Source organism: Ipomoea nil, unplaced genomic scaffold (assembly GCF_001879475.1).
Source record: "Ipomoea nil cultivar Tokyo-kokei standard unplaced genomic scaffold, Asagao_1.1 scaffold1617, whole genome shotgun sequence".
Taxonomy (NCBI): Eukaryota; Viridiplantae; Streptophyta; class Magnoliopsida; order Solanales; family Convolvulaceae; genus Ipomoea; species Ipomoea nil.
Genome location: NW_017618045.1, coordinates 907,994 through 931,104, shown reverse-complemented (window position 1 = coordinate 931,104; position 23,111 = coordinate 907,994). Strand labels below are relative to the sequence as shown.

Here is a 23,111-nt window from a genome sequence, read left to right as displayed (position 1 = left end):
GTGCGGGAAGTTATAATTTCAGGATTTTGTTTTTATATATAGTATTGATTAGATGTGCAAAGAGAATTGTATTACACTATTTTATAATTTTAGAATAGAATTTTTACCCAGAATTATTGTACGAATGGAAAAGTAGAAATCAATATATTTTATTGGGAAGAGAAATTTTTTAGGAATTGGGCGGAAAGTTAAAATTTCAGGATTTTGTTTTTATATATAATATAGAATATAGATTAGATGTGCAAAGAGAATTGTATTACACTATTTTATAATTTTAGAATAGAATTTTTACCCAGAATTATTGTACGAATAGGAAAGTAGAAATCATTATATTTTATTGGGAATAGAGATTTTTTAGGAATTGGGCGGGAAGTTAAAATTTCAGGAATTTGTTTTTATATATAGTATAGATTAGACGTGCAAAGAGAATTGTATTACACTATTTTAAAATTTTAGAATAGAATTTTTACCCAGAATTATTGTACGAATAGGAAAGTAGAAATCAATATATTTTATTGGGAATAGAGATTTTTTAGGAATTGGGCGGAAAGTTAAAATTTCAGGATTTTGTTTTTATATATAGTATAGATTAGATGTGCAAAGAGAATTGTATTACACTATTTTAGAATTTTTGAATAGAATTTTTATCTAAAATTATTGTACGAATGGGAAAGTAGAATTCAATATATTTTATTGGGAAGAGAGATTGTTTAGGAATTGGGCGGGAAGTTAAAATTTCAGGATTTTGTTTTTATATATAGTATAGATTAAACGTGCAAAGAGAATTGAATTACACTATTTTCAAATTTTAGAATAGAATTTTTACCCAGAATTATTGTACAAATGGGAAAGTAGATTTCAATATATTTTATTGGGAAGAGAGATTTTTTAGGAATTGGGCGGGAAGTTAAACTTTCAGGATTTTGTTTTTATATATAGTATAGATTAGATGTGCAAAGAGAATTGTATTTCACTATTTTATAATTTTAGAATAAAATTTTTACCCAGAATTATTGTACGAATGGGAAAGTAGAAATCAATACATTTTATTGGGAAGAGAGATTTTTTAGGATTTGGGCGGTACGTTAAAATTTCAGAATTTTTTTTTTATATATAGTATAGATTAGAAGTGCAAAGAGAATTGTATTACAATATTTTATAATTTTAGAATATAATATTTACCCTGAATTATTGTACGAATGAGAAAGTAGAAATCAATATATTTTATTGGGAAGAGAGATTTTTTAGGAATTGGGTGGGAAGTTAAAATTTCAGGATTTTGTTTTTATATATATTATAGATTATAGATATTATAGATTAGATGTGCAAAGAGAATTGTATTACACTATTTTATAAATTAAGAATAGACTTTTTACCCAGAATTATTATACGAATGGGAAAGTAGAAATTAATATATTTTATTGGGAAGAGAGATTTTTTAGTAATTGGGCGGGATTTTGTTTTTATATATAGTATAGATTAGATGTGCAAAGAGAATTGCACTACACTATTTTAAAATTTTAAAATAAAATTTTTACCCAGAATTATTGTACGATTGGAAAGTAGAAATCAATATATTTTATTGGGAAGAGAGATTTTTTAGGAATTGGGTGGAAAGTTAAACTTTCAGGATTTTGTTTTTATATATAGTATAGATTAGATGTGCAAAGAGAATTGTATTTCACTATTTTATAATTTTAGAATAGAATTTTTACCCAGAATTTTTGTACGAATGGAAAAGTAGAAATCAATATATTTTATTGGGAATAGAGATTTTTTAGGAATTGTGCGGGAAGTTATAATTTCAGGATTTTGTTTTTATATATAGTATAGATTAGATGTGCAAAGAGAATTGTATTACACTATTTTATAATTTTAGAATAGAATTTTTACCCAGAATTATTGTACGAATGGAAAAGTAGAAATCAATATATTTTATTGGGAAGAGAAATTTTTTAGGAATTGGTCGGAAAGTTAAAATTTCAGGATTTTGTTTTTATATATAATATAGAATATAGATTAGATGTGCAAAGAGAATTGTATTACACTATTTTATAATTTTAGAATAGAATTTTTACCTAGAATTATTGTACGAATAGGAAAGTAGAAATCATTATATTTTATTGGGAATAGAGATTTTTTAGGAATTGGGCGGGAAGTTAAAATTTCAGGAATTTGTTTTTATATATAGTATAGATTAGACGTGCAAAGAGAATTGTATTACACTATTTTAAAATTTTAGAATAGAATTTTTACCCAGAATTATTGTACGAATAGGAAAGTAGAAATCATTATATTTTATTGGGAATAGAGATTTTTTAGGAATTGGGCGGGAAGTTAAAATTTCAGGAATTTGTTTTTATATATAGTATAGATTCGACGTGCAAAGAGAATTGTATTACACTATTTTAAAATTTTAGAATAGAATTTTTACCCAGAATTATTGTACGAATGGGAAAGTAGAAATCAATATATTTTATTGGAAAGACAGATTTTTTAGGAATTGGGCGTGAAGTTAAAATTTCAGGATTTTGTTTTTATATATAGTATAGATTAAATTAGATGTGCAAAGATAATTGTATTACACTATTTTATAATTTTAGAATAGAATTTTTACCCAGAATTATTGTACGAATGGGAAAGTAGAAATCAATATATTTTATTGGGAAGAGAGATTTTTTAGGAATTGGGCGGGAAGTTAAAATTTCAGGATTTTGTTTTTATATATAGTATAGATTAAACGTGCAAAGAGAATTGTATTACACTATTTTAAAATTTTAGAATAGAATTTTTACCCAGAATTTATTGTACGCATGGGAAAATAGAAATCAATATATTTTATTGGGAAGAGAGATTTTTTAGGAATTGGGTGGGAAGTTAAAATTTCAGGATTTTGTTTTTATATATAGTATAGATTAGATGTGCAAAGAGAATTGTATTACACTATTTTATAATTTTAGTATAGAATTTTTACCCAGAATTATTGTACGAATGGGAAAGTAGAAATCAATATATTTTATTAGGAAGAGAGATTTTTTAGGAATTAGGCGGAAAGTTAAACTTTCAGGATTTTGTTTTTATATATAGTATAGATTAGATGTGCAAAGAGAATTGTATTTCACTATTTTATAATTTTAGAATAGAATTTTTACCCAGAATTATTGTTCGAATGAGAAAGTAGAAATCAATATATTTTATTGGGAAGATAGATTTTTTAGGAATTGGGCGGGAAGTTAAAATTTCAGGATTTTGTTTTTATATATAGTATTGATTAGATGTGCAAAGAGAATTGTATTACACTATTTTATAATTTTAGTATTGAATATTTACCCAGAATTTATTGTACGAATGTGAAAGTAGAAATCAATATATTTTATTGGGAATAGAGATTTTTTAGGAATTGGGCGGAAAGTTAAAATTTCAGGATTTTGTTTTTATATATAGTATAGATTAGATGTGCAAAGAGAATTGTATTACACTATTTTAGAATTTTTGAATAGAATTTTTACCTAAAATTATTGTACGAATGGGAAAGTAGAATTCAATATATTTTATTGGGAAGAGAGATTGTTTAGGAATTGGGCGGGAAGTTAAAATTTTAGGATTTTGTTTTTATATATAGTATAGATTAAACGTGCAAAGAGAATTGAATTACACTATTTTCAAATTTTAGAATAGAATTTTTACCCAGAATTATTGTACAAATGGGAAAGTAGATTTCAATATATTTTATTGGGAAGAGAGATTTTTTAGGAATTGGGCGGGAAGTTAAACTTTCAGGATTTTGTTTTTATATATAGTATAGATTAGATGTGCAAAGAGAATTGTATTTCACTATTTTATAATTTTAGAATAGAATTTTTACCCAGAATTATTGTCCGAATGGAAAAGTAGAAATCAATATATTTTATTGGGAAGAGAGATTTTTTAGGAATTGGGCGGGAATTTAAAATTTCAGGATTTTGTTTTTATATATAGTATAGATTAGATGTGCAAAGACAATTGTATTACACTATTTTATAATTTTAGAATAAAATTTTTACCCAGAATTATTGTACGAATGGGAAAGTAGAAATCAATACATTTTATTGGGAAGAGAGATTTTTTAGGATTTGGGCGGTACGTTAAAATTTCAGAATTTTGTTTTTATATATAGTATAGATTAGAAGTAAAAAGAGAATTGTATTACACAATTTTATAATTTTAGAATATAATATTTACCCTGAATTATTGTACGAATGAGAAAGTAGAAATCAATATATTTTATTGGGAAGAGAGATTTTTTAGGAATTGGGTGGGAAGTTAAAATTTCAGGATTTTGTTTTTATATATATTATAGATAATATAGATTAGATGTGCAAAGAGAATTGTATTACACTATTTTATAAATTAAAAATAGACTTTTTACCCAGAATTATTATACGACTGGGAAAGTAGAAATCAATATATTTTATTGGGAAGAGAGATTTTTTAGGAATTGGGCGGGAAGTTAAACTTTCAGGATTTTGTTTTTATATATAGTATAGATTAAACGTGCAAAGAGAATTGTATTACACTATTTTAAAATTTTAGAATAGAATTTTTACCCAGAATTTATTGTACGCATGGGAAAATAGAAATCAATATATTTTATTGGGAAGAGAGATTTTTTAGGAATTGGGTGGGAAGTTAAAATTTCAGGATTTTGTTTTTATATATAGTATAGATTAGATGTGCAAAGAGAATTGTATTACACTATTTTATAATTTTAGTATAGAATTTTTACCCAGAATTATTGTACGAATGGGAAAGTAGAAATCAATATATTTTATTAGGAAGAGAGATTTTTTAGGAATTAGGCGGAAAGTTAAACTTTCAGGATTTTGTTTTTATATATAGTATAGATTAGATGTGCAAAGAGAATTGTATTTCACTATTTTATAATTTTAGAATAGAATTTTTACCCAGAATTATTGTTCGAATGAGAAAGTAGAAATCAATATATTTTATTGGGAAGATAGATTTTTTAGGAATTGGGCGGGAAGTTAAAATTTCAGGATTTTGTTTTTATATATAGTATAGATTAGATGTGCAAAGAGAATTGTATTACACTATTTTATAATTTTAGTATTGAATATTTACCCAGAATTTATTGTACGAATGGGAAAGTAGAAATCAATATATTTTATTGGGAATAGAGATTTTTTAGGAATTGGGCGGAAAGTTAAAATTTCAGGATTTTGTTTTTATATATAGTATAGATTAGATGTGCAAAGAGAATTGTATTACACTATTTTAGAATTTTTGAATAGAATTTTTACCTAAAATTATTGTACGAATGGGAAAGTAGAATTCAATATATTTTATTGGGAAGAGAGATTGTTTAGGAATTGGGCGGGAAGTTAAAATTTCAGGATTTTGTTTTTATATATAGTATAGATTAAACGTGCAAAGAGAATTGAATTACACTATTTTCAAATTTTAGAATAGAATTTTTACCCAGAATTATTGTACAAATGGGAAAGTAGATTTCAATATATTTTATTGGGAAGAGAGATTTTTTAGGAATTGGGCGGGAAGTTAAACTTTCAGGATTTTGTTTTTATATATAGTATAGATTAGATGTGCAAAGAGAATTGTATTTCACTATTTTATAATTTTAGAATAGAATTTTTACCCAGAATTATTGTCCGAATGGAAAAGTAGAAATCAATATATTTTATTGGGAAGAGAGATTTTTTAGGAATTGGGCGGGAAGTTAAAATTTTAGGATTTTGTTTTTATATATAGTATAGATTAGATGTGCAAAGACAATTGTATTACACTATTTTATAATTTTAGAATAAAATTTTTACCCAGAATTATTGTACGAATGGGAAAGTAGAAATCAATACATTTTATTGGGAAGAGAGATTTTTTAGGATTTGGGCGGTACGTTAAAATTTCAGAATTTTGTTTTTATATATAGTATAGATTAGAAGTGCAAAGAGAATTGTATTACAATATTTTATAATTTTAGAATATAATATTTACCCTGAATTATTGTACGAATGAGAAAGTAGAAATCAATATATTTTATTGGGAAGAGAGATTTTTTAGGAATTGGGTGGGAAGTTAAAATTTCAGGATTTTGTTTTTATATATATTATAGATTATAGATATTATAGATTAGATGTGCAAAGAGAATTGTATTACACTATTTTATAAATTAAGAATAGACTTTTTACCCAGAATTATTATACGAATGGGAAAGTAGAAATTAATATATTTTATTGGGAAGAGAGATTTTTTAGTAATTGGGCGGGATTTTGTTTTTATATATAGTATAGATTAGATGTGCAAAGAGAATTGCACTACACTATTTTAAAATTTTAAAATAGAATTTTTACCCAGAATTATTGTACGAATGGAAAAGTAGAAATCAATATATTTTATTGGGAAGAGAGATTTTTTAAGAATTGGACGGGAAGTTAAAATTTCAGGATTTTGTTTTTATATATAGTATAGATTACAATCCCCCAGCGTAACGCGCAATGTGTGGAAGGCCTAAAATAGTAAACTGCACCATTTACGCGTGCATGAAATGAAAGCACATCATCAGCTCCCGCTATAAATATGCTAAATCAAGAAAGCTTCAGCAACTGCAATCAAACAAAAAAGGCCATCAAATGTCACAAGTTCACCCCAGTAATCATGGGGATTCTCCAACATTCTCTAATCCCCACAGCTCTTCAGATTCTCATCATTTTAGGAGGTGGGCTTTCTTTAATTTTCATATATATATGCTTTAGAGTCTTTAAATTTCTTACCAATAATAGCAACCCCCAGTAGTCCCATTCTCTATGCATGCATGCTGTGAGCTATAATAGTATATATGCTCAAGATATTGAATCTAGAGCTAATTTAAGGAGCACCAATATATAGGCTGTTTTTATTTTATTTTATTTTATTTTACAATTTTTACATATATATGGGTTGACTTGGTGGTTGACTTGTAATGGTTTGTGAATTGTGAATTGTGATGCAGGGCGGTTAGGGATATGGTGGGTGTTTGTAAGCTGAGGATGATTGTGAGTGCAGATTTTACCAGTATTATTAATTTTGAACTAATTAATTAAACTACCCAAGCTTATCTTTGCTTGCCTGTGCAATTATACTTCACCAGCACAATAACACAATTTGTGATTTTTCAACATGTTTTGTTCTGATCTCTGTTTATTTGAAGTAATTACAGTTTCTTTGGGTTGGACGGAAGGCCAAGTCCAGTATTAGGTTGCTAGGAGATTGTTGGATCTAGGCCTAAGAGGCCAAGTCAAGCACCAAGTGGCTAGGAATTGTTGGGCGGAGGCCTGAAGGGCTAGATCCAACACCTTGCCTCTTGAAAATGTAGCGGTAGGTGCTGGGGGAACTGTTGGGCGGAGGCCGATAAAGGCCAAGTCCAGCAATAGGTGACTAGGGGATTGTTGGGTCAAGGCCTAAGGAGCTAAGTCCAGCACCAAGTGGCTAGGGATTGTTGGGCGGAGGTCTGAAGGGCCAGATCCAACACCTTGCCTCTTGAAAATGTAGCGGTAGGTCCTGGCTGGGTAAACTGTTGGGCGGAGGCCGGTGAAGGCCAAGTCCATCATTAGGTGGTTAAGGTCTGACGAGCCAAGTCCAACACCAAGTGGTTGGGGATTGTTTGTTAGAGGCCTGAAGGATAAGTCCAACACCCTTTATTAGGTGGCTAGGAGATTGCTGGACGGAGGTCTGGCCGGAGATTGTTGGAAGAGGCCTGAAAAGCCAAGTCTAACACCCGGCCTGCTTTTTGAAAATGTGGTTGTAAGTGTTGGGGGGAATTGTTGGATAAAGGTCCAGCACTCTACCTCTCGAAAATGCGAGAGTAATAGAAAATAAAATTGCGACTTCATTACTAGCTATGATTTCTTTTCCCAAATCACTCATTTAGTTTATAAGATTTGCTCCTGGGTGCTCATAGACTCTGAAAAGTTCCTCAACTTTGTGAAGAAAGATGCAGTCGCATAAACCATAAAGTGGATTTTGTCTTTGCTAGTGAAGATTTGTTACTGAACTTTTCTCAATTTTTTTTTTTTTTTATACCTAATTTAGTAAAACAAGCATAAATTGCAGCTCCTGCCTTGATTGATTGTTTACAAGTCTGTATATATTGAAAATTTGTTATTTACAGGTGAAACTTTATGGTGTGCTGGAAACGACTTTAACTGCTCTCAGGAGGTAACAATCAATCTAAAATTTATGTATAGTTATTGTTGTAAGATTCACAGTGGGAGATGAGACAGTCTTATTCAATTTCTTTTCACGACATGGAAAGCTTTACGTTTTATAGTAATTTTAGATAGATGCTACTCGATCATCATGTGTTTGCATGTTTATTTACAACAATAGCAGACATAATAGAGCTGCATCAAGAAGTTTACAATTGAAGTTCTCGCAAGAAATGCCTGCGGTGGTTTTTACTGGAGAACGGATTGTTGCGAAAGGGGATGGGAGTTTAGAAGTAGCATTAGTTGATGGTGCTACGGGGGATGTAGTCAGACATGGAGCTGGGACCTCGGGGAAACTTGAAATTGTTCCGGTTGAGGGAAATTTCGACCCCAGCTTTGAAGATTTTGACACCAAAATTGTGGTAGGTGAAGATGGAAGAACATCATTGCTGGGCGAAAACCCATACTTGGAAATGAAAGAAGGCAATGCACCTGTGTATGGGATTAAATTCAAACACACAAGGAAATGGATGAGAAAAGGCAAGTTCAGGCTAGGAGCAAGGTTTGTTCATCAACCCAATGGCATTAGAATTCGAGAGGCGGTGACAGAGCCCTTTGTTGTCAAGGATCAGCGTTCAAGTAAGTAGTATTTTAGTTTATCTTATGTAGTTAGCATAGAAAAAAAAATGTTTTAAACACTACTTTTTGTGTGGTGTGCTTGGTTTTCTATGGTCTTTTGCATTGGCTTTCATTTGTAGAATCGAAGAAGCGTTATCCCCCATCACCAACTGATGAAGTGTGGCGGCTAAAAAACATTGGCAAAGAAGGTGCTTTCCACAAGAGTTTGGTTAAAGAGAAAATTGTCACTGTGAAGGATTTTGTAGTTGAATTCCGGAAGGATCGTGAAACACTACGAGATGTAAGAATTATTAACTTATAGTTAAGAATTGAAACATTATTAAAAAACCATGCATGAGGTGTTTTGTTTTATTGGTATGTCTACAGGTACTCGGAAATATGTCAAATGCCAAGTGGGAAGCCACTTTAGATCATGCCCTGACATGCGAGCTGAATGGCGCTTCGTGCTCTTCCATTAATCCTTGCGTCTTAATGGAACATGACAAGAACAATGATGTCTTAAGCGTTCTGAGTTCTCAGCCCGATGACCTTTCCCAAGATATGCAGAGAGAATTGAGGATTTTTGGTTCTGGAAATGAATTGTCACCAACTAGTGCTGCAGACATTTTGTCTGATGCAATTGCTAGTTTAAAAGCTCTGAATCCATCTGATACTGATGATGATTCCTCTAGGCTTTTGAGTAAAATTTTTAAGTTGTTAAGTTGTGATGATATCCTCGAGAACTCTGAGCAGAACTCACGTGTTGAACAGCGATTTGCTTCCCCCAATAACTTGGAAGCTGAATTATGGTCTGATATGGTTAATGAATACATGCTGGGCAACGCAATTCATTCCCTCACTCTTACTGATGCAGGTCCAAGTTCTTCGACTTGCCATCATCAGATGCAGCATAACGAAGATTTGAATTCTGACCCGGGAAACCTCATTAATGGTACGAACAACTCTCTTCGAGTTGCTGCTGCTATTCCCAAATGCCGCAGCATTGGTTGGGCAAAAATGTTTAGCTTGGTAAGATGGTTCTTACTGATGAAGGCTATCACATTGCACGTTGCAAAGAAGCGAAGATTGTGCTAATTAATAAGCTTCCAAATTAAAAAAAGGGTCCCCTAGCTGATCGTGTAAGTTTCCCTTTTAGCATGTTTTGCGACTTGTTAGATTATTGGAGCTAGCTAGGGAGCACTACCCAAGTATGGAAATTATATTGCTTCAAAGCACTAGGTTGTGATATATATATATACGTCTCGAAGCATACATTGTGTTTTGTGGTTTCACTTCTCCTGTTTTGTATATATGTTCCTTGAAATTAATCTTGAGTAGCATGGCATGTAATGTTGGTTAAAAGGTTTGTGATTTGGGTGATTAACATGGGTGATAGTTCTCGGTTTTGCAGGGTTACCTAGCTTTTTGTGTGCTAGCTTAATTGGATTAGTGAACACTACACACAAATAGACAATGGTTCCTTTAATTTGCACCAGATAGTCACAGTCAGGTTTTGATATGCTTAATTTCTCTTCCCCCTTTAAAATTCAAATCATCGATAGATTTTGTTGGGCGGAGGTATGAAGAGTCAAGTCCAATACTCTGTCATTCGAAAAAGTAGCACTGACTGTTATGCAGGTATAATGAAATAAAGAAGTACAGTTCTTGATCCTAACAGTTTTTATAAGCACATTTACAGTGAGATACTGAGATCTTCAAAATTTGAGTTATTTGCTGTCTTCCATTTGCATGACTGGTCTGCGTGAACTTTTTGAACCAGATGAATTGGCAGTCTTAAAATTAATCAGAGCTCTCTAACAACATCACTATATATCAATGATTTTTTTGGAGTTTTTGTAGGGTCAATGTTGATGTGGAGGAAAAAGAGAGAAGAAAATTGAGGAGCTCCTGCAAATTAAAAACAAGCTCCTTTCAAAAAACAATTACACCAACATTTTTTAATTTTTGAGCTTTAATTTTATTGGCTTTTGTTAGATTTGCAGATTTGTAAATATTATTAATATATTGAAAAAACGTTATAGATGTTCTTTATACGGCCTTGAGTAGCAGCTTTTACCAAGTCATCATCCGCCTAGCTTTTCTCGAGTCATCGTTGAGAGTGATTTAGAAGTAATCATTCGGTGTATGAGAGGCACCAAAGTTCTCAAATGGGTTTGCAAGTAACATAGTATTATCGAAATATGCAAAAGAGAGGGAGATTTATGAATTTTCAACTCTCCCCATGTATTAAAAAAGCAAAATAAATTTTTGTTACGAGCTGGACTTAAACTAGCGAATTATCTCTGAATCCATCTAATACTGATGATTCCTCTTAGCTTTTGAGTAAAATTTTTAAATATAACAAATATAACAGGGCGTTTGGTTGAAGGGATTTTAAATTCCGTTTCCACTTAATTCTCACCTAATTTCAAATGCCACAAAATTCCCTTGTTTGGTTGAAAGGAATTGCAATTCCCCCATTTTTATGGAATTAAAATCCCATGTCCCCCTGGAATTTTAGGAAGAAAAAAAGATAGTGATGAGTCAAAATTACCCCTCACTTTTTTAACTTAAAATTAATGATTGACATCAACAATGGACATTTTGGACTTTATACTATTTATTCCCTTTCAATTCCATGTATACCAAATATTGGAATTGAAATTCCCAGTAATTCTATTCCTGTCATCCAAACATTGAAATTTAAATTTCCACTTTATTTCCAATAATTCATCTCTCATGGAATTGCAAATCCTTTCCCACGTAATTCCCCCTCCCCAACTAAACGCCCTGTAAGTGTTTGATTAATTAACCAATATTAGTGTTTGATTAATTTTATTTTTTTTTGAAAACGATTAATTAACTTTTTGTAACGGTTTTTTTCCATAAATTTTTTAAGAAAGTTATTTTGCATGTAATTAGCTATCAATTAACAACTAATTTACCAAACATCTTTTTGCAATCCGCTAATGCTAAATCCACTGACCGAATCAGCTAACATCTATTTACCAAACATCACAAAGTAGTAGAGTGATAACGGCTGAGTTTTAACTTGAAAATCAACCAATCATGTGTTAGTTTGATTAGTTATTAGTTATCAAGAAATGATATAGTTGGACAGAGGCGAAATTGAGGCGGACAACCACAAGAGTAGTGTTGAAGAGTGTTGAAGAGTGTTGCAAAGTGCAAATTGTCTTACTAAGAACACGCATTGGCGTGGGACCGATCTACACTATAAAAGAACGAAGCCGAGGAGGGAGTTTCCTTATCTTTGCAGTTAGTTGTTTTCAAAATCTTTGGTTTTGTCTCAGTTCCACAACTAACTGCGCCCAGAAAAGCTTCAATTCACTACCGACCACCATGTCCAGCGTCGTTATGCAGTCGGAGGAACTCCTGAACCTCGGATCACTGGCACAAACCGGCGGCTCAGATGATGGTGGACTTTTGAATATAGCTAAGTAAGTCAACCCCGACCTCTCCCCATAAGATTTTTTGTTTTTGTTTTTTTTTTATCCTCACATTTCTTTGTGTTTGGTTCAATCTCTTTGTAAGCAGGCTAGAAAAGGTTATTGAAGTGTTGGCGATTCGTACCATTAACCGCGTTTTGGAGCCGACCATGGCGGACTTGGTCCGTAGAGTTGTAAGTCTACTTATCTTGCCAACCACAAATTTTGTAACAAATTGGTATACCTTTGATTTGAGTGAACATTCTTTATTGCTGTGGTGAACATTTGCACCCCTGTTGCTGCTCACAACCCAAAGCATAGTGGACTAGGGAGGGTCCGTTATATTATTCGCTAACTATTGACTCCACTGGTTGTATCATTTTTCCAGGTAAGGAAGGAACTTGAAGAGGCACAGTTGAATCTTATGCGTAGTTTTAAAGGGTAATGACACTCTGGGCTAGCTGACTAGGATTTCATATCATTATTGAGCTTTCTCTCAAACCATTAGATGAATTTTTGGTCTCAGGAATCCCGAGAATGGAAGTCACACTTCCAATCCAATTCCAAGGCGCCTGAAGCTAAAGTTTCTGCAAATGGTTTCTGATCTTGTCCTCACAGGCAAGGAAATCAAGGGTGAAGGAGGCAGTGTTCTAAACGTGGCTTTACTCGATGACCTTACCGAAAAGGTCATTGAAACCGGGAGTGAGGCCTCTGCAGAGATAGAAATTGTTGCTCTTCAAGGGGAGTTGGATGATGCTGTTGAAGATAACTGGACATCTCAAGTGTTCAACGAATCTATTAAACGAGTGAATAATGCTAACAAATCTCTTCTTCAAGGAAATGTGCGCTTGAAGCTGAATAAAGGCGTTGGAATTTTGCAAAATGTTAAGTTCAGGCAGTGCTCAGATTGGACAAGTAACTGCAAGTACATGCTGGGAGCAAGAGTTGTCGGTGCATCCAGTGGAACTGTAGTAAAAGAAGCAAAAACGAAATCCTTCACGGTGAAGGATAGCCGTGTCCAATGTAAGTATGAAATAAAAACAGTATACAAAATAGTGACTCTAACATCTCTGTTCGTTCTTGCCTGAATTGAACAAGATAAACGCAAGAAGATGAGGATAACTAATTAATGTGATTTAAAGGTAACTATTGCCTGTTGATTGCAGTGTACAAGAAGCATGAGTTCCCAGATTTATCCGATGATGTATGGCAATTAAAAAATATTGACAGAAAGGGTAAAATTTATGATCGCTTAAAGGAGAAACAAGTTGAAACTGTTGAGAAGTTCCTTGTTCGACTCCTCAGAGACTCTGAGCAGCTTAAAGAAGTAATTGTTTTCCTCTCTTTCCTTTGAGCTCACTCTGTTAAAATGCTTTTTCATATATAAACATGTTTTTTTATAGCTCAAAGGAATATATAATCTGCTTCTAACAATTTGCTGAATCAATGGGATGGTGATATTATGCTCATGTGTTTTAGTACATCCCTTTTCTGTTTTCTTTGGCTGTTTTTCTGTTTTGAAAATTTCCAACTCTTACTGGAAAATGAAGATTCTGTGCCTCATTAATTTAGAGCTCAAAACCAAAAGGTATGTTTCAGACAATAAGAAAATTAATGTTGTCCAACATAGTAACGAGGTGTTGCAAGTTTTGAAATTTTGACGTTTCTCCCTGCTTACAATCCTAAGCCTTCAAACCTCTGCAATATCTACAGATACTAAAAATAGCACCAAAACGTTGGATGGAGACGGTGAACCATGCTCGAAGATGCAAAATTGATGAAAGGGTGTATTGGTATGCTGATTCTCAAGATACCGGGGTGGTTTTTGACCTTTTTGGAGAAGTGCTTGGACTTGTTCTACAAGGCCGGTACAGAAGAACAGAAGAGTTATCCATGGATGAACAGGCATGCTATTCTACTTGTTATGACTTCCTTCTTTTCTTTCTGCGCTATATTTAACTGTTTGCGCTTGGCAATCAATACAGGATAACGCTCTCAAGTTGAAGGAATCTGCGTGCAGGCACTGGGAAGATATAGTCACATTCGGTGATGAGAATTCGTTCATTCAACATCTGGGCCCTTCAGATTCTATGGCCATGGAGTGCCATAATGATAGGGAAGTAATAAATCATAGTTACAGCCCACACGAAGCCACTTTGCAGCACGTTGCACATAGTGGGCAAGATTTTGGTTCTACGAGCCATAATAATGATGAGCTCTCTGATTCTCCAATTCGCAGTCCATCTCATAATTCTTATTGGGATATGTGGAATGGCTTAATGGTTGGACACACCACTACTTTTGGGTTAGTTGCTAATCAGCAAAGTTCTGCAAACAGTTCTGTGTTCATACCCCCACTGGATGGTTCTTTCCAAAAAGTGGACGCACGGAAGCGTTTGAGAATGGTGTTCCTTAAAGTGCATGCACTGAAGCGTTTGAGAATGGTGTACCGTAAAGAGCTTGCATTGAATCGTTGGAGAATGGTGTTCGATGTTGTGAAGTCGTCTAAAAGGAAAAGAGGCGGTAAACCTTTGGGATTGCCAAATAATCATGCCCAGAAGAGGCTAAAATCTTTTGATCAAGATCATGCCATAAAATGACTCCATGGCTAAAACCAAACTTGGCTTCTCGCTTCTCAGCTCGTTGGTGATTGGACGTTACGCACTTGATTGTCTGAAATTGGTACGATTATCGCTACTCTGCTCCTCATCTGATGGTCCTGTATGTTTCACATATTACCCTGATTATTCCTCGACAATGCATTTGTATTTACCTACTGGTTATCACTCTTTCTGCCATCGATTTGCTTTGTGGTTATATCAAGTTCCAATCATTTCTTGGTGATTCTGCAAGAGGTGTTTAAGCATGCGATTCAAGAGGAGAAGATGGGTTCAAGCAAGGATTGTTGAAACCATGATAGGAGGATGCTGAAAACATGGCTTAGCTTGTCAGTGTAGTTCTACTCGTTTCGTGAACCAACCTTAGGTGTGGTTTAAATGGGAAGAACTCATTCCGTGTTGTGTTCCTGGGGCTCTGGAAGTCATATGTATGATTCTCTTTCTCTTCTTGTTTATCAAATGTGAGTTTAGCCATTGTATGTCTGCATTTTTGCTGGTGGAAATAAGGTTAATAAAAAATAAATCATTTGCTAGTCTTTAAGACACAGAAAGATCATATATTTTCTCAGATATTCAGTCTATAGCCATATGTACATTATTACATGTAATTTGTGCTAAAGGTACCGAGAAAAACAAAGTGTGGTATCTTGTACATTGGGACACATTCTACACATGAAATACAGGTAAAAACATAAGACTTTAATTTTCTGCAGTTCAGGATGCCTAAAATGTTTACATCTTGCAGCTCTTGCTGTCCTTACATAGTTCCTCCTGTTGTGATAGAAATGAACAGTTGTGTCAGATCAACTTTGTGTGTGTGTGTGTGTGACTACAATCTAACCTTTCGTTTGGAAGGACTAGAGTGATGTCATCAAACCACAAAGTACTTGCTGTTCTGCAACTTATTTTGTACTTAAGAACACATAATGATCAATGAAGATTTTAAATGCAGTTGTGTTTTCTTACCTTCTTCCTCCGCGCCTCCAAAACTTCCTCTAGAGGCGGTCGACCTATAATGAGAGATAATTAAGTGAATGTATATCAAAACGCATACACTTCTGTAGTGTTGTAAAAATTGGCCTAGGTGTCGACTAGACGCTAGGCTCCCCTAGGCACCTTTTAGTCAGTCGGCTGACTAGGCGCCCTACTCAGCCAACTCGATATATTATTTTAAAGGTTTAGGGCGGCTACACCTTATTATTATTGTTATTTTACTCGGCCGCCTAGGCGCTAGGCACCCCTCCGGCCGCTTGACTAGCGTTTAGCGCCTTCTATAGCCTTGCACTTCTATATAGAAACACGCCTACCTGTCTTTATGCGAGATAAATATCCAATAATGTTAGACAATGATACGTAATCTAATAGTCTAATGTGATAAGCTGAAGACCATGTCCAAACATTGGAATGAACTTAATGGAGCTTAATACATTCGAAAAGAAACTAGTATAGGTGGACCTGTAATTTGAAGGCGATATTTAGCCCAAACGCCATAAACAGCATCTGCAATGGTTGCAACCTGCCAAATGCCAATAATCAGCATCTCAATGAAAATCAGTAAGCCATTCTTACATTGAACCAAACGTTGTAAGGACTTACAGGCTCGTATTTGGTAATCGCGTAGACCCATCCTAAATCAACTGCTTCATATAGTTTTCTAAATGCCTAAAACATTACCAATGGTGTCAAACGTTATTCTAAATCGTGAAACTTTAGGCATGTAACTGTCAAGTATAAACAACTCACGTATAATTTCACATGTATCTCGAAACTGTTTGAGTATCTTAAAAGGACGTACCTCAATATCTGTAACAACAGTGCCGTCGGATAAAATTGCATGTATTCTTCCCATAACCTGAAACAGTTGGTACCAAAATATCATTTTTGCTACCCGGCACTGGTCCTCCCACCTAATGGACCGCTAAGTCGCCGTGATTTACCCCACTTATCCTGTCGGGGCATGGTGTGGGGACCCTGGGGGTAAGGGAATTTCGCCCTTTGTGGGCAAAATATCATTTTTTTTGCTCTCAAGAACTCGAGAAATCAAAATGCTACTCTTAGTTGGTCATCGAAACATGATGAGTTTGACATTACAATCATACTAAAGATACTAGCTTTGATTGATTAGTTTCATTTTCGGATTTTGTTGCTATGAAATTTGTTGCAATGCCAACGCATCAACAGGTGAAGCTGAAAGATCCGATAGTTCAGAAACTTCATTTCTATGACACTGAAACTTTATAGATATAGCGAGGAACGTACTGTTTCATAATCAAGGCCTTGATTCTCCTCTGGGAGATATTCATCTGAGCTTATATCAACAAATTTGATCGTTCCATAACTTCGGTTTCTCTCTCTAAGCATATCAACCTAACAACACCATCCATCATATGAAACATGAGTTTCATTCGCCCATCGTCAGCTAACAAATCAACCAAGAAACAGAACAGAACATTTACATAGGAAGGAAAAACAAAAATGAAAACTGGGAATTGTATAGAGAGAGAGAGATAGAGAGACCTCACGCATACAAAGGGGGCACTCCCCATCATAAAGCATCTTAATTTTCCAATTCTTTGAAGATTGATCTTCATTCTCCTTCTTGGGAGCCACAGCATCCACAGTTGTTCCACTTGTAGCCCTAACTGAAAATCTTGATTCTGAAATTACATATATACAACATAGTAAAACAATTGCACAATCAATGCAATACCCTTTATGATTCTCAGAAACAGGAAACATTCTATTCTGAGTATAGTCCACAAGTTGTTTGGGCATGGATGAAATACAAACAGACCCAGAATATGAAAACAGAAAAATTGTTCATTTACACATCATAAATATTAGAATGAATGGTAGGGATGAAAGAGTACCAGGAAGATTATGGATTCTTGGGATTGGGGAGTGAAGAAGAGGAAGAAACCCAAAGGCATGAGATCTAAATCTGGTCCTTGGTGTAACAGAGAGAAGAGAAGCTGCTTGCCTTCCAACACCCAACCTCAGAGCCATTGCTTTCTTTTTTTCTTTGCGTTTGATTCAGTTTAAGATTGTTCGTTACTACTAAGAATGTTCTTTTAGTTTTTCCATGTTTACGTGGCGCCAGCGTTTTCATCAAAATGACTCGCCTTTTTGTGGTTTGTGAAACTCTTCAAAACGGTGACGTTTCTGCTCACCAAATGTCCAAATCTAGTCCTAAAACAATGGGGTTAAGCCGTTAAGGTTGTGTTTGGAAATTCGAAAAATAATTTTTAAAATATTATTTAAAAAAGTATTAAATAAGTCATTAAATTTTTTATTTTTGTGAAGTTGGGTTACTGAATTTAAAAAAATATATAAAATCGAGACATTAAACAAGTAAAATATATATATACAATTGAAATATTTTTTCATTTTTTTTCAGTAGAATTCGATCATATTATTTACATTGTATGTATTAAGAGTTGTCTTTTCATTTATCATATTAATTGGGAGTAAAAATCAAAATATTTTTAACTCAAATTACATTAAAAGAAATAAAAAGAAAATTCAATTATCATATTTTACTTATTTGATAGTTCAATTGCATACAAAGACTTAATTGCAAAATATAATAAATCTAATGACTTATTTGACACATTTTAGTTTTTTTTTTTTTTTCTAAAGCATTTGTAATACTCTTTAAACGGTGACGTTTGATTATCGGAACTAGTCCACAACCAACGGGGGTTAAAGTGAAATGTATAAAAATTTGGGGCGATTTTATAAAATATTTGTGAAACTCTTCAAAACGGTGACGTTTCTGGTCACAGAAAGTCAGAAACTAGTCCAAAATTAACGGGGGTTAAAGTGAAATGTATAAAACATTTGGGTCGAGTTTATAAAACATGTGAAAGTTCAACTCTCTCTTTCTCGCATTCTTTTTTCAGCTTTTCTTTGTGTTCGCCACTCTTTAGATCATTTCTGTCAAGGGTTTTGGTTTGTTCGGAAAAGATGGCGTTCTCCGTCGGCAAATCGGCTCTCTCTCAGCTCCGACTTTACTCACAGGTTCTCTCTTTGCGTATGTGTATACTATAGGCAATTAGGCTCGTAAATGAGTCGTTGATGTTTTGATTGAATGTGTATTTTCTTCGTCTTTCTACGAAAATCGTACTGCAGAAGGCTGATGATTCATCGTTGGTGGCGCCTAGACGTGGATTGCATATCGAACCTGGTGCTCGCGAGAAGGCTGTGAGTACCTACCTCCCTCTTCCCGGACTTTGCATTGATGATGATGATGTTATTTCGAAAGGATCTGATTTACTTTTGATAGCTTTTATGTTGACGTGGATATCAGCCGTTTGATATGTCATAAATTTGGAGATCATAAGCTAAAGTTTAAATATCTTGATATGTTATAAATGGCAGATCTTAATTAATAAATTTAATGCTATTTGCTTAAATACAAAGGAAAGATCTGGGGTTGAATCTTGGATGGTCGATAAATCCTTTTATTTTATTTTATTCTATTCATTTTTTTACAGTTTTTTTTTTTTTTTTTTTTTTTTTTGGTGGAGGTTTTGAGCTGTGTTTATTTGAGTATTAGGCTAGTTAATCTGAGAATAACTTCTGAATCTTAAGAGAAATTTTTAGTGAAAGATTGGAGGTGAACTCTGTTTAGTTTTCAGCAATTGTTCATATTTCTTTTCTGTTCATCTCTTGTAAGAATATAGTTCACTATTTCTTATTGCTTATATTTTATATCTTGTAAGAATATACTTCACTAGTTAATCTTTTCTACCGAACGAAGGTACCAGGAAAACAATTTTTTTTTCAGTTTCTCAACAGACTTATTATTTTGGTTTAGATTGAGAAGAAATATGTATTACACACTGCAGCATAATTAGTTTCTTTGTTTTGGCTAAGATAATGCTTTGGAAATGTGAATGTGAAGTTTCACTAACTGTGAGTCTCTTTATAGACTTAGGCTGAATTTTGGAGTTTTAAAGCACTTCCCACTTAGCGGGAGACCGGGAGTTCTTGGGAGTGTGCTTAGTTCAATTTTTATTTCAGATCTAGATTTTTTTGGGCAGTGGAGAAGGAAGGGGGAGGTGGAGGAAATCTCTCTCTCTCTCGTCTTCCACTTGTGTTTTGTGTATTGAGAAACATATGCAAGTCATTTGGTTTTCCTGATATACAAGATAGTATCATTCGGAATGAATGATTGTTTCTATTAAGGTGATTGTATAATTCACTATTTAATTAACATTCTGTAATCCAATTGACGTTGTATAATAGTAGATTGATGAAATGTGGGCTTCTTGTTTTATTACTTTATGTTAAAACCATTTTCATTCTTTCAAACATTATGATAGTTTTCATTGATTTTTCCACATAAGTGTACCAAGGGCTGTTCTTTTATTAGCACTTGTTATTGTTCACATGCATTTGTGCCATTGCTTTTCCTGTTAAGAAATTTAGAAAAGGATTTGTTAGCAACTCAGCAAATGCTATACTCCAACAACCTCTTCTTAGCCTTTTGAGATGTGCAGGGTCTTTCATAAATCACTGGGTTGATTTACCATTGTATTTGATAATTTAGAAAAAGTTAAATAAAATAATCAAGTCGTTTTGCACTACTGTAGGTAACGTGGAATGGAAAATTTGTAAAACTCTATGTATTACAATTTTTTTTACTTTTGTCTTTAGTTATTTCCTCCCAACCAAGTAACAACTCCAGAACTCCTTTTCTATAAGTTTGGAAGTTTGGCTCCATACTCCAGAACTCCTTTTCTATAAGTTTGGAAGTTTGGCTCCATTATAACTGTGTTTTTCAAGGATAACTTGTGTTCTTAAAGGCTTCTATATATGTTGAGGGAGATTGACCTCATTGACGTAGAAACTTAGTAAATCTAAGTTCTTTGAAATTTTAGTTATGAAATGAAAATAGAAGTGGTGCATTTCTGGAGTGAATAGTAATGCTTTTCTAGTTTCTGTTAACCTAGAAATAACATAAGAATGGTAGAAGAAGGATGGTAAATGACATTATACACTAAAAAGACATGACCTTGTCCATAGAGGTTTTCCATCTAAAGGCAAGCACCAAAAGCATTTTTGCATACATTTCATGAAAAGCATTTATTAAACACATAATCAGAACCAGCAAGTCCTTAGTCCTCACCTTTAGTGTATATTTTAATTCTTTTAAAGACAAACTCAATATTAGTAATTTGCCTTTGGAGTTCATCCATCCAAAGCGTTGATATCCTTTTTTATACATGACATATTTCTCACGTGTGATGTGGGCCTTTTAGCTTGGACACTTGGGATTACATTTGCTTGAGCAATTCTAGTCTTTGCATTAGAATTGTTTGCTTCCCTTTCATATCGCACCTAGTAATGCTATTTACTGATTGTTGCCTGCTGCAATTGGACGCATGTATTGGATGACCGTTTAAAAGGAGCATTTTCCTCTGTTGAGTTGTATAATTTCATCTCAATTGTTCTGTTATCATTAACCAAAATTATTATTTGCCAGCTACTAGCAGACGACTCGTCACTGAGACGCTTTAAATCAAATACAAAGGGTGTGCGAGCCCTCAAGAGGGTGGGAGATGTTCTCACTGTTGTTGTCGTAGCAGGTACTTCATTGTTTTTGCCTTAAATTGGGTGATTTCTTTTTTTTTTTTTTTTATTTTCCTGTTGGCTAAAATTCTATTGAATCAGTTTGTAAAAGTCAGAGGATTAGATACTCCGTATAAGATATCGTCCTGATGATTTCTTCTAAAATCACATGAGTGTTTGTTATCCTCTGCTAATAAATTTTTTCTCCAGATATATTGACTTCAAGATTTAGGATTGTTGTTAACAGATGACTTTACTATCAACCCTATAAAATGTACTTGAAATCCCTGTTGTATTTGTCATTAAATATTTATGTAATGATCACGAGTATTAAGTTCTGAGGCTATTGTGTTACAAGTTGTACTCCATGAGCTCTTGGACACTAGTTGCCCAGCTCTGTATTATGAAAACCTTTTGTTAATTATAGTTGATACTCTTAATGTCTTACGAGCATGTATTAATCCAGTTTTCTTGATTGAATACTTTCAGGGTGTTGTTATGAAATTTATGTCAAAGCCGTAATGAGGGAAGAAGCTAGGAAGAAGGAAAGTGGAAGCTCATAGTGGTGGCTCATGATTCTATTCTGCATATTTGCAATCCCTTCATTCTCTGAAGCGTATAGGGAATAAGTCAAGGGAACAGCTGCTGTTTGAATATTTAGTGCAAGAAACTCGTGGCTTAAGGCCCCTCCTCTGTATGCTCATAGCAAAGCTGATAACTTGATGCACCAATTTTTCCTTTTAAGAAACTCATGTTTTAACTAGGTGAGAATAGAAATAAGGTTGGGTGGCTCTTTGAACCCAAAAAGACTAAATGTTGATTCCATTGTGTTTGTTATTAACTCCATGGATCCATTTTTTTTACCAGTTCAATCCATTCCCACATACCCAATGCAGTACATAACTTTGATTTTCTGGTAAATAGCAACTGATGCAAAATGGACATGTCCTTATTGAACTTTAGGTTTTGAAAGTTAATCACTTATCTTAACCCAACTTTTCTTGTCTAGCTTACTAAGATTTGGCAATACCTTACCTTTTCAATTGATGTTGAGTTCCTGCAAACATGCTTGAAACTTTGCTGCTCGTCCAATTTAGCAGAAAGTTGACCCAAAACAACACTATAAATTGTGTGCCTAGCTTAACCATCTAGGAACTAGATGTCAATACCTGATCAGCGCTCTTTAATTTGTGAGGTCGTATACAAGGAAATAATAATTCTAAAGGGAAAATGGTCAAATAAGCTCAACTTTATACAAAAGTGTAATTAGTCTCTCAAACTTTTAAAAAGTGCAATTAGACACTCCAACTAGCTATTTTAATGCATTGAAATCCTAAACTTGATTAATGACCTGCAATAGCAGGTCACTTACAGGTAACCGACCGCTGGCTTCATCCGAACAGAAGGAGACCACATTTGGTCGCCCTCTCCGGCGGAGAAGGCGACCCAGTGGTCACCTTCTTCAAAGAGGGTGATCAGCGACCGACAATCGATCGTCGATCGCCGATTTTCCTCCGCTCAATGATATTTCAAGGCAGTCAAAGCAAATAGTAACGGTCACGATGATTTATATACCAGTAACCTGTTGGTTACCAGTAAAATATGCTTATTTGATCTAATTTATATTGTTGGAGTGTTTAATTGAACTTTTT

General features: G+C 33.7%; 3 protein-coding genes across 7 annotated transcripts; 2 read left to right on the top strand and 1 right to left on the bottom strand.

Annotated features, from left to right (window-relative positions):
- The first annotated feature begins 7,714 nt into the window (after positions 1 to 7,714).
- LOC109191154 (calmodulin-binding protein 60 A-like) lies at positions 7,715 to 22,359 on the top strand. 4 transcript variants are annotated; one of them, XM_019341735.1, is made up of 9 exons: positions 8,150 to 8,211; positions 8,386 to 8,840; positions 8,960 to 9,120; positions 9,207 to 9,791; positions 10,474 to 10,475; positions 18,813 to 18,903; positions 19,015 to 19,086; positions 21,374 to 21,476; positions 21,949 to 22,359. In XM_019341735.1, exons 2-9 carry the CDS (start codon positions 8,435 to 8,437, stop codon positions 22,020 to 22,022), a joined length of 1,494 nt encoding a protein of 497 aa, XP_019197280.1. In that variant the 5' UTR covers positions 8,150 to 8,211; positions 8,386 to 8,434; the 3' UTR covers positions 22,023 to 22,359. The 4 variants fall into 4 exon arrangements, with proteins under 4 accessions (XP_019197281.1, XP_019197279.1, XP_019197280.1 ...); XM_019341733.1 differs by having other exon boundaries at positions 8,165 to 8,840; XM_019341734.1 differs by lacking the exons at positions 21,374 to 21,476; positions 21,949 to 22,359 and adding an exon at positions 19,304 to 19,606 and having other exon boundaries at positions 8,126 to 8,840.
- Positions 12,083 to 15,434, top strand: LOC109191153 (calmodulin-binding protein 60 A-like). Of its 2 annotated transcripts, XM_019341732.1 has the most exons (8): positions 12,083 to 12,277; positions 12,375 to 12,459; positions 12,654 to 12,706; positions 12,792 to 13,288; positions 13,432 to 13,592; positions 13,979 to 14,170; positions 14,251 to 14,585; positions 14,619 to 15,434. In XM_019341732.1, exons 1-8 carry the CDS (start codon positions 12,180 to 12,182, stop codon positions 14,863 to 14,865), a joined length of 1,668 nt encoding a protein of 555 aa, XP_019197277.1. In that variant the 5' UTR covers positions 12,083 to 12,179; the 3' UTR covers positions 14,866 to 15,434. The 2 variants fall into 2 exon arrangements, with proteins under 2 accessions (XP_019197277.1, XP_019197276.1); XM_019341731.1 differs by having other exon boundaries at positions 12,084 to 12,277; positions 14,251 to 15,434.
- LOC109191155 (uncharacterized protein At5g50100, mitochondrial) lies at positions 15,420 to 17,983 on the bottom strand. The gene is made up of 8 exons (XM_019341737.1): positions 17,754 to 17,983; positions 17,401 to 17,540; positions 17,143 to 17,250; positions 16,679 to 16,735; positions 16,480 to 16,545; positions 16,339 to 16,399; positions 15,850 to 15,893; positions 15,420 to 15,654 (listed from the first exon to the last, which is right to left on the bottom strand). Exons 1-8 carry the CDS (start codon positions 17,887 to 17,889, stop codon positions 15,616 to 15,618), a joined length of 651 nt encoding a protein of 216 aa, XP_019197282.1. The 5' UTR covers positions 17,890 to 17,983; the 3' UTR covers positions 15,420 to 15,615.
- Positions 22,360 to 23,111: the final 752 nt, after the last annotated feature.

Coding starts and splice junctions, on each gene's coding strand:
- LOC109191154 (XM_019341733.1), top strand. CDS start 8,363: ATGTTTATTTACAACAATAGCAGACATAATAGAGCTGCATCAAGAAGT. Junction 8,841..8,959: donor TGTCAAGGATCAGCGTTCAA/GTAAGTAGTATT, acceptor TTTCATTTGTAG/AATCGAAGAAGCGTTATCCC. Junction 19,087..21,373: donor CTGGTGCTCGCGAGAAGGCT/GTGAGTACCTAC, acceptor ATTATTTGCCAG/CTACTAGCAGACGACTCGTC.
- LOC109191153 (XM_019341731.1), top strand. CDS start 12,180: ATGTCCAGCGTCGTTATGCAGTCGGAGGAACTCCTGAACCTCGGATCA. Junction 12,707..12,791: donor CTTATGCGTAGTTTTAAAGG/GTAATGACACTC, acceptor TTTTGGTCTCAG/GAATCCCGAGAATGGAAGTC. Junction 13,289..13,431: donor GAAGGATAGCCGTGTCCAAT/GTAAGTATGAAA, acceptor TGTTGATTGCAG/TGTACAAGAAGCATGAGTTC.
- LOC109191155 (XM_019341737.1), bottom strand. CDS start 17,889: ATGGCTCTGAGGTTGGGTGTTGGAAGGCAAGCAGCTTCTCTTCTCTCT. Junction 17,251..17,400: donor GCCCCCTTTGTATGCGTGAG/GTCTCTCTATCT, acceptor TGGTGTTGTTAG/GTTGATATGCTTAGAGAGAG. Junction 16,546..16,678: donor CTGTTGTTACAGATATTGAG/GTACGTCCTTTT, acceptor GTAATGTTTTAG/GCATTTAGAAAACTATATGA.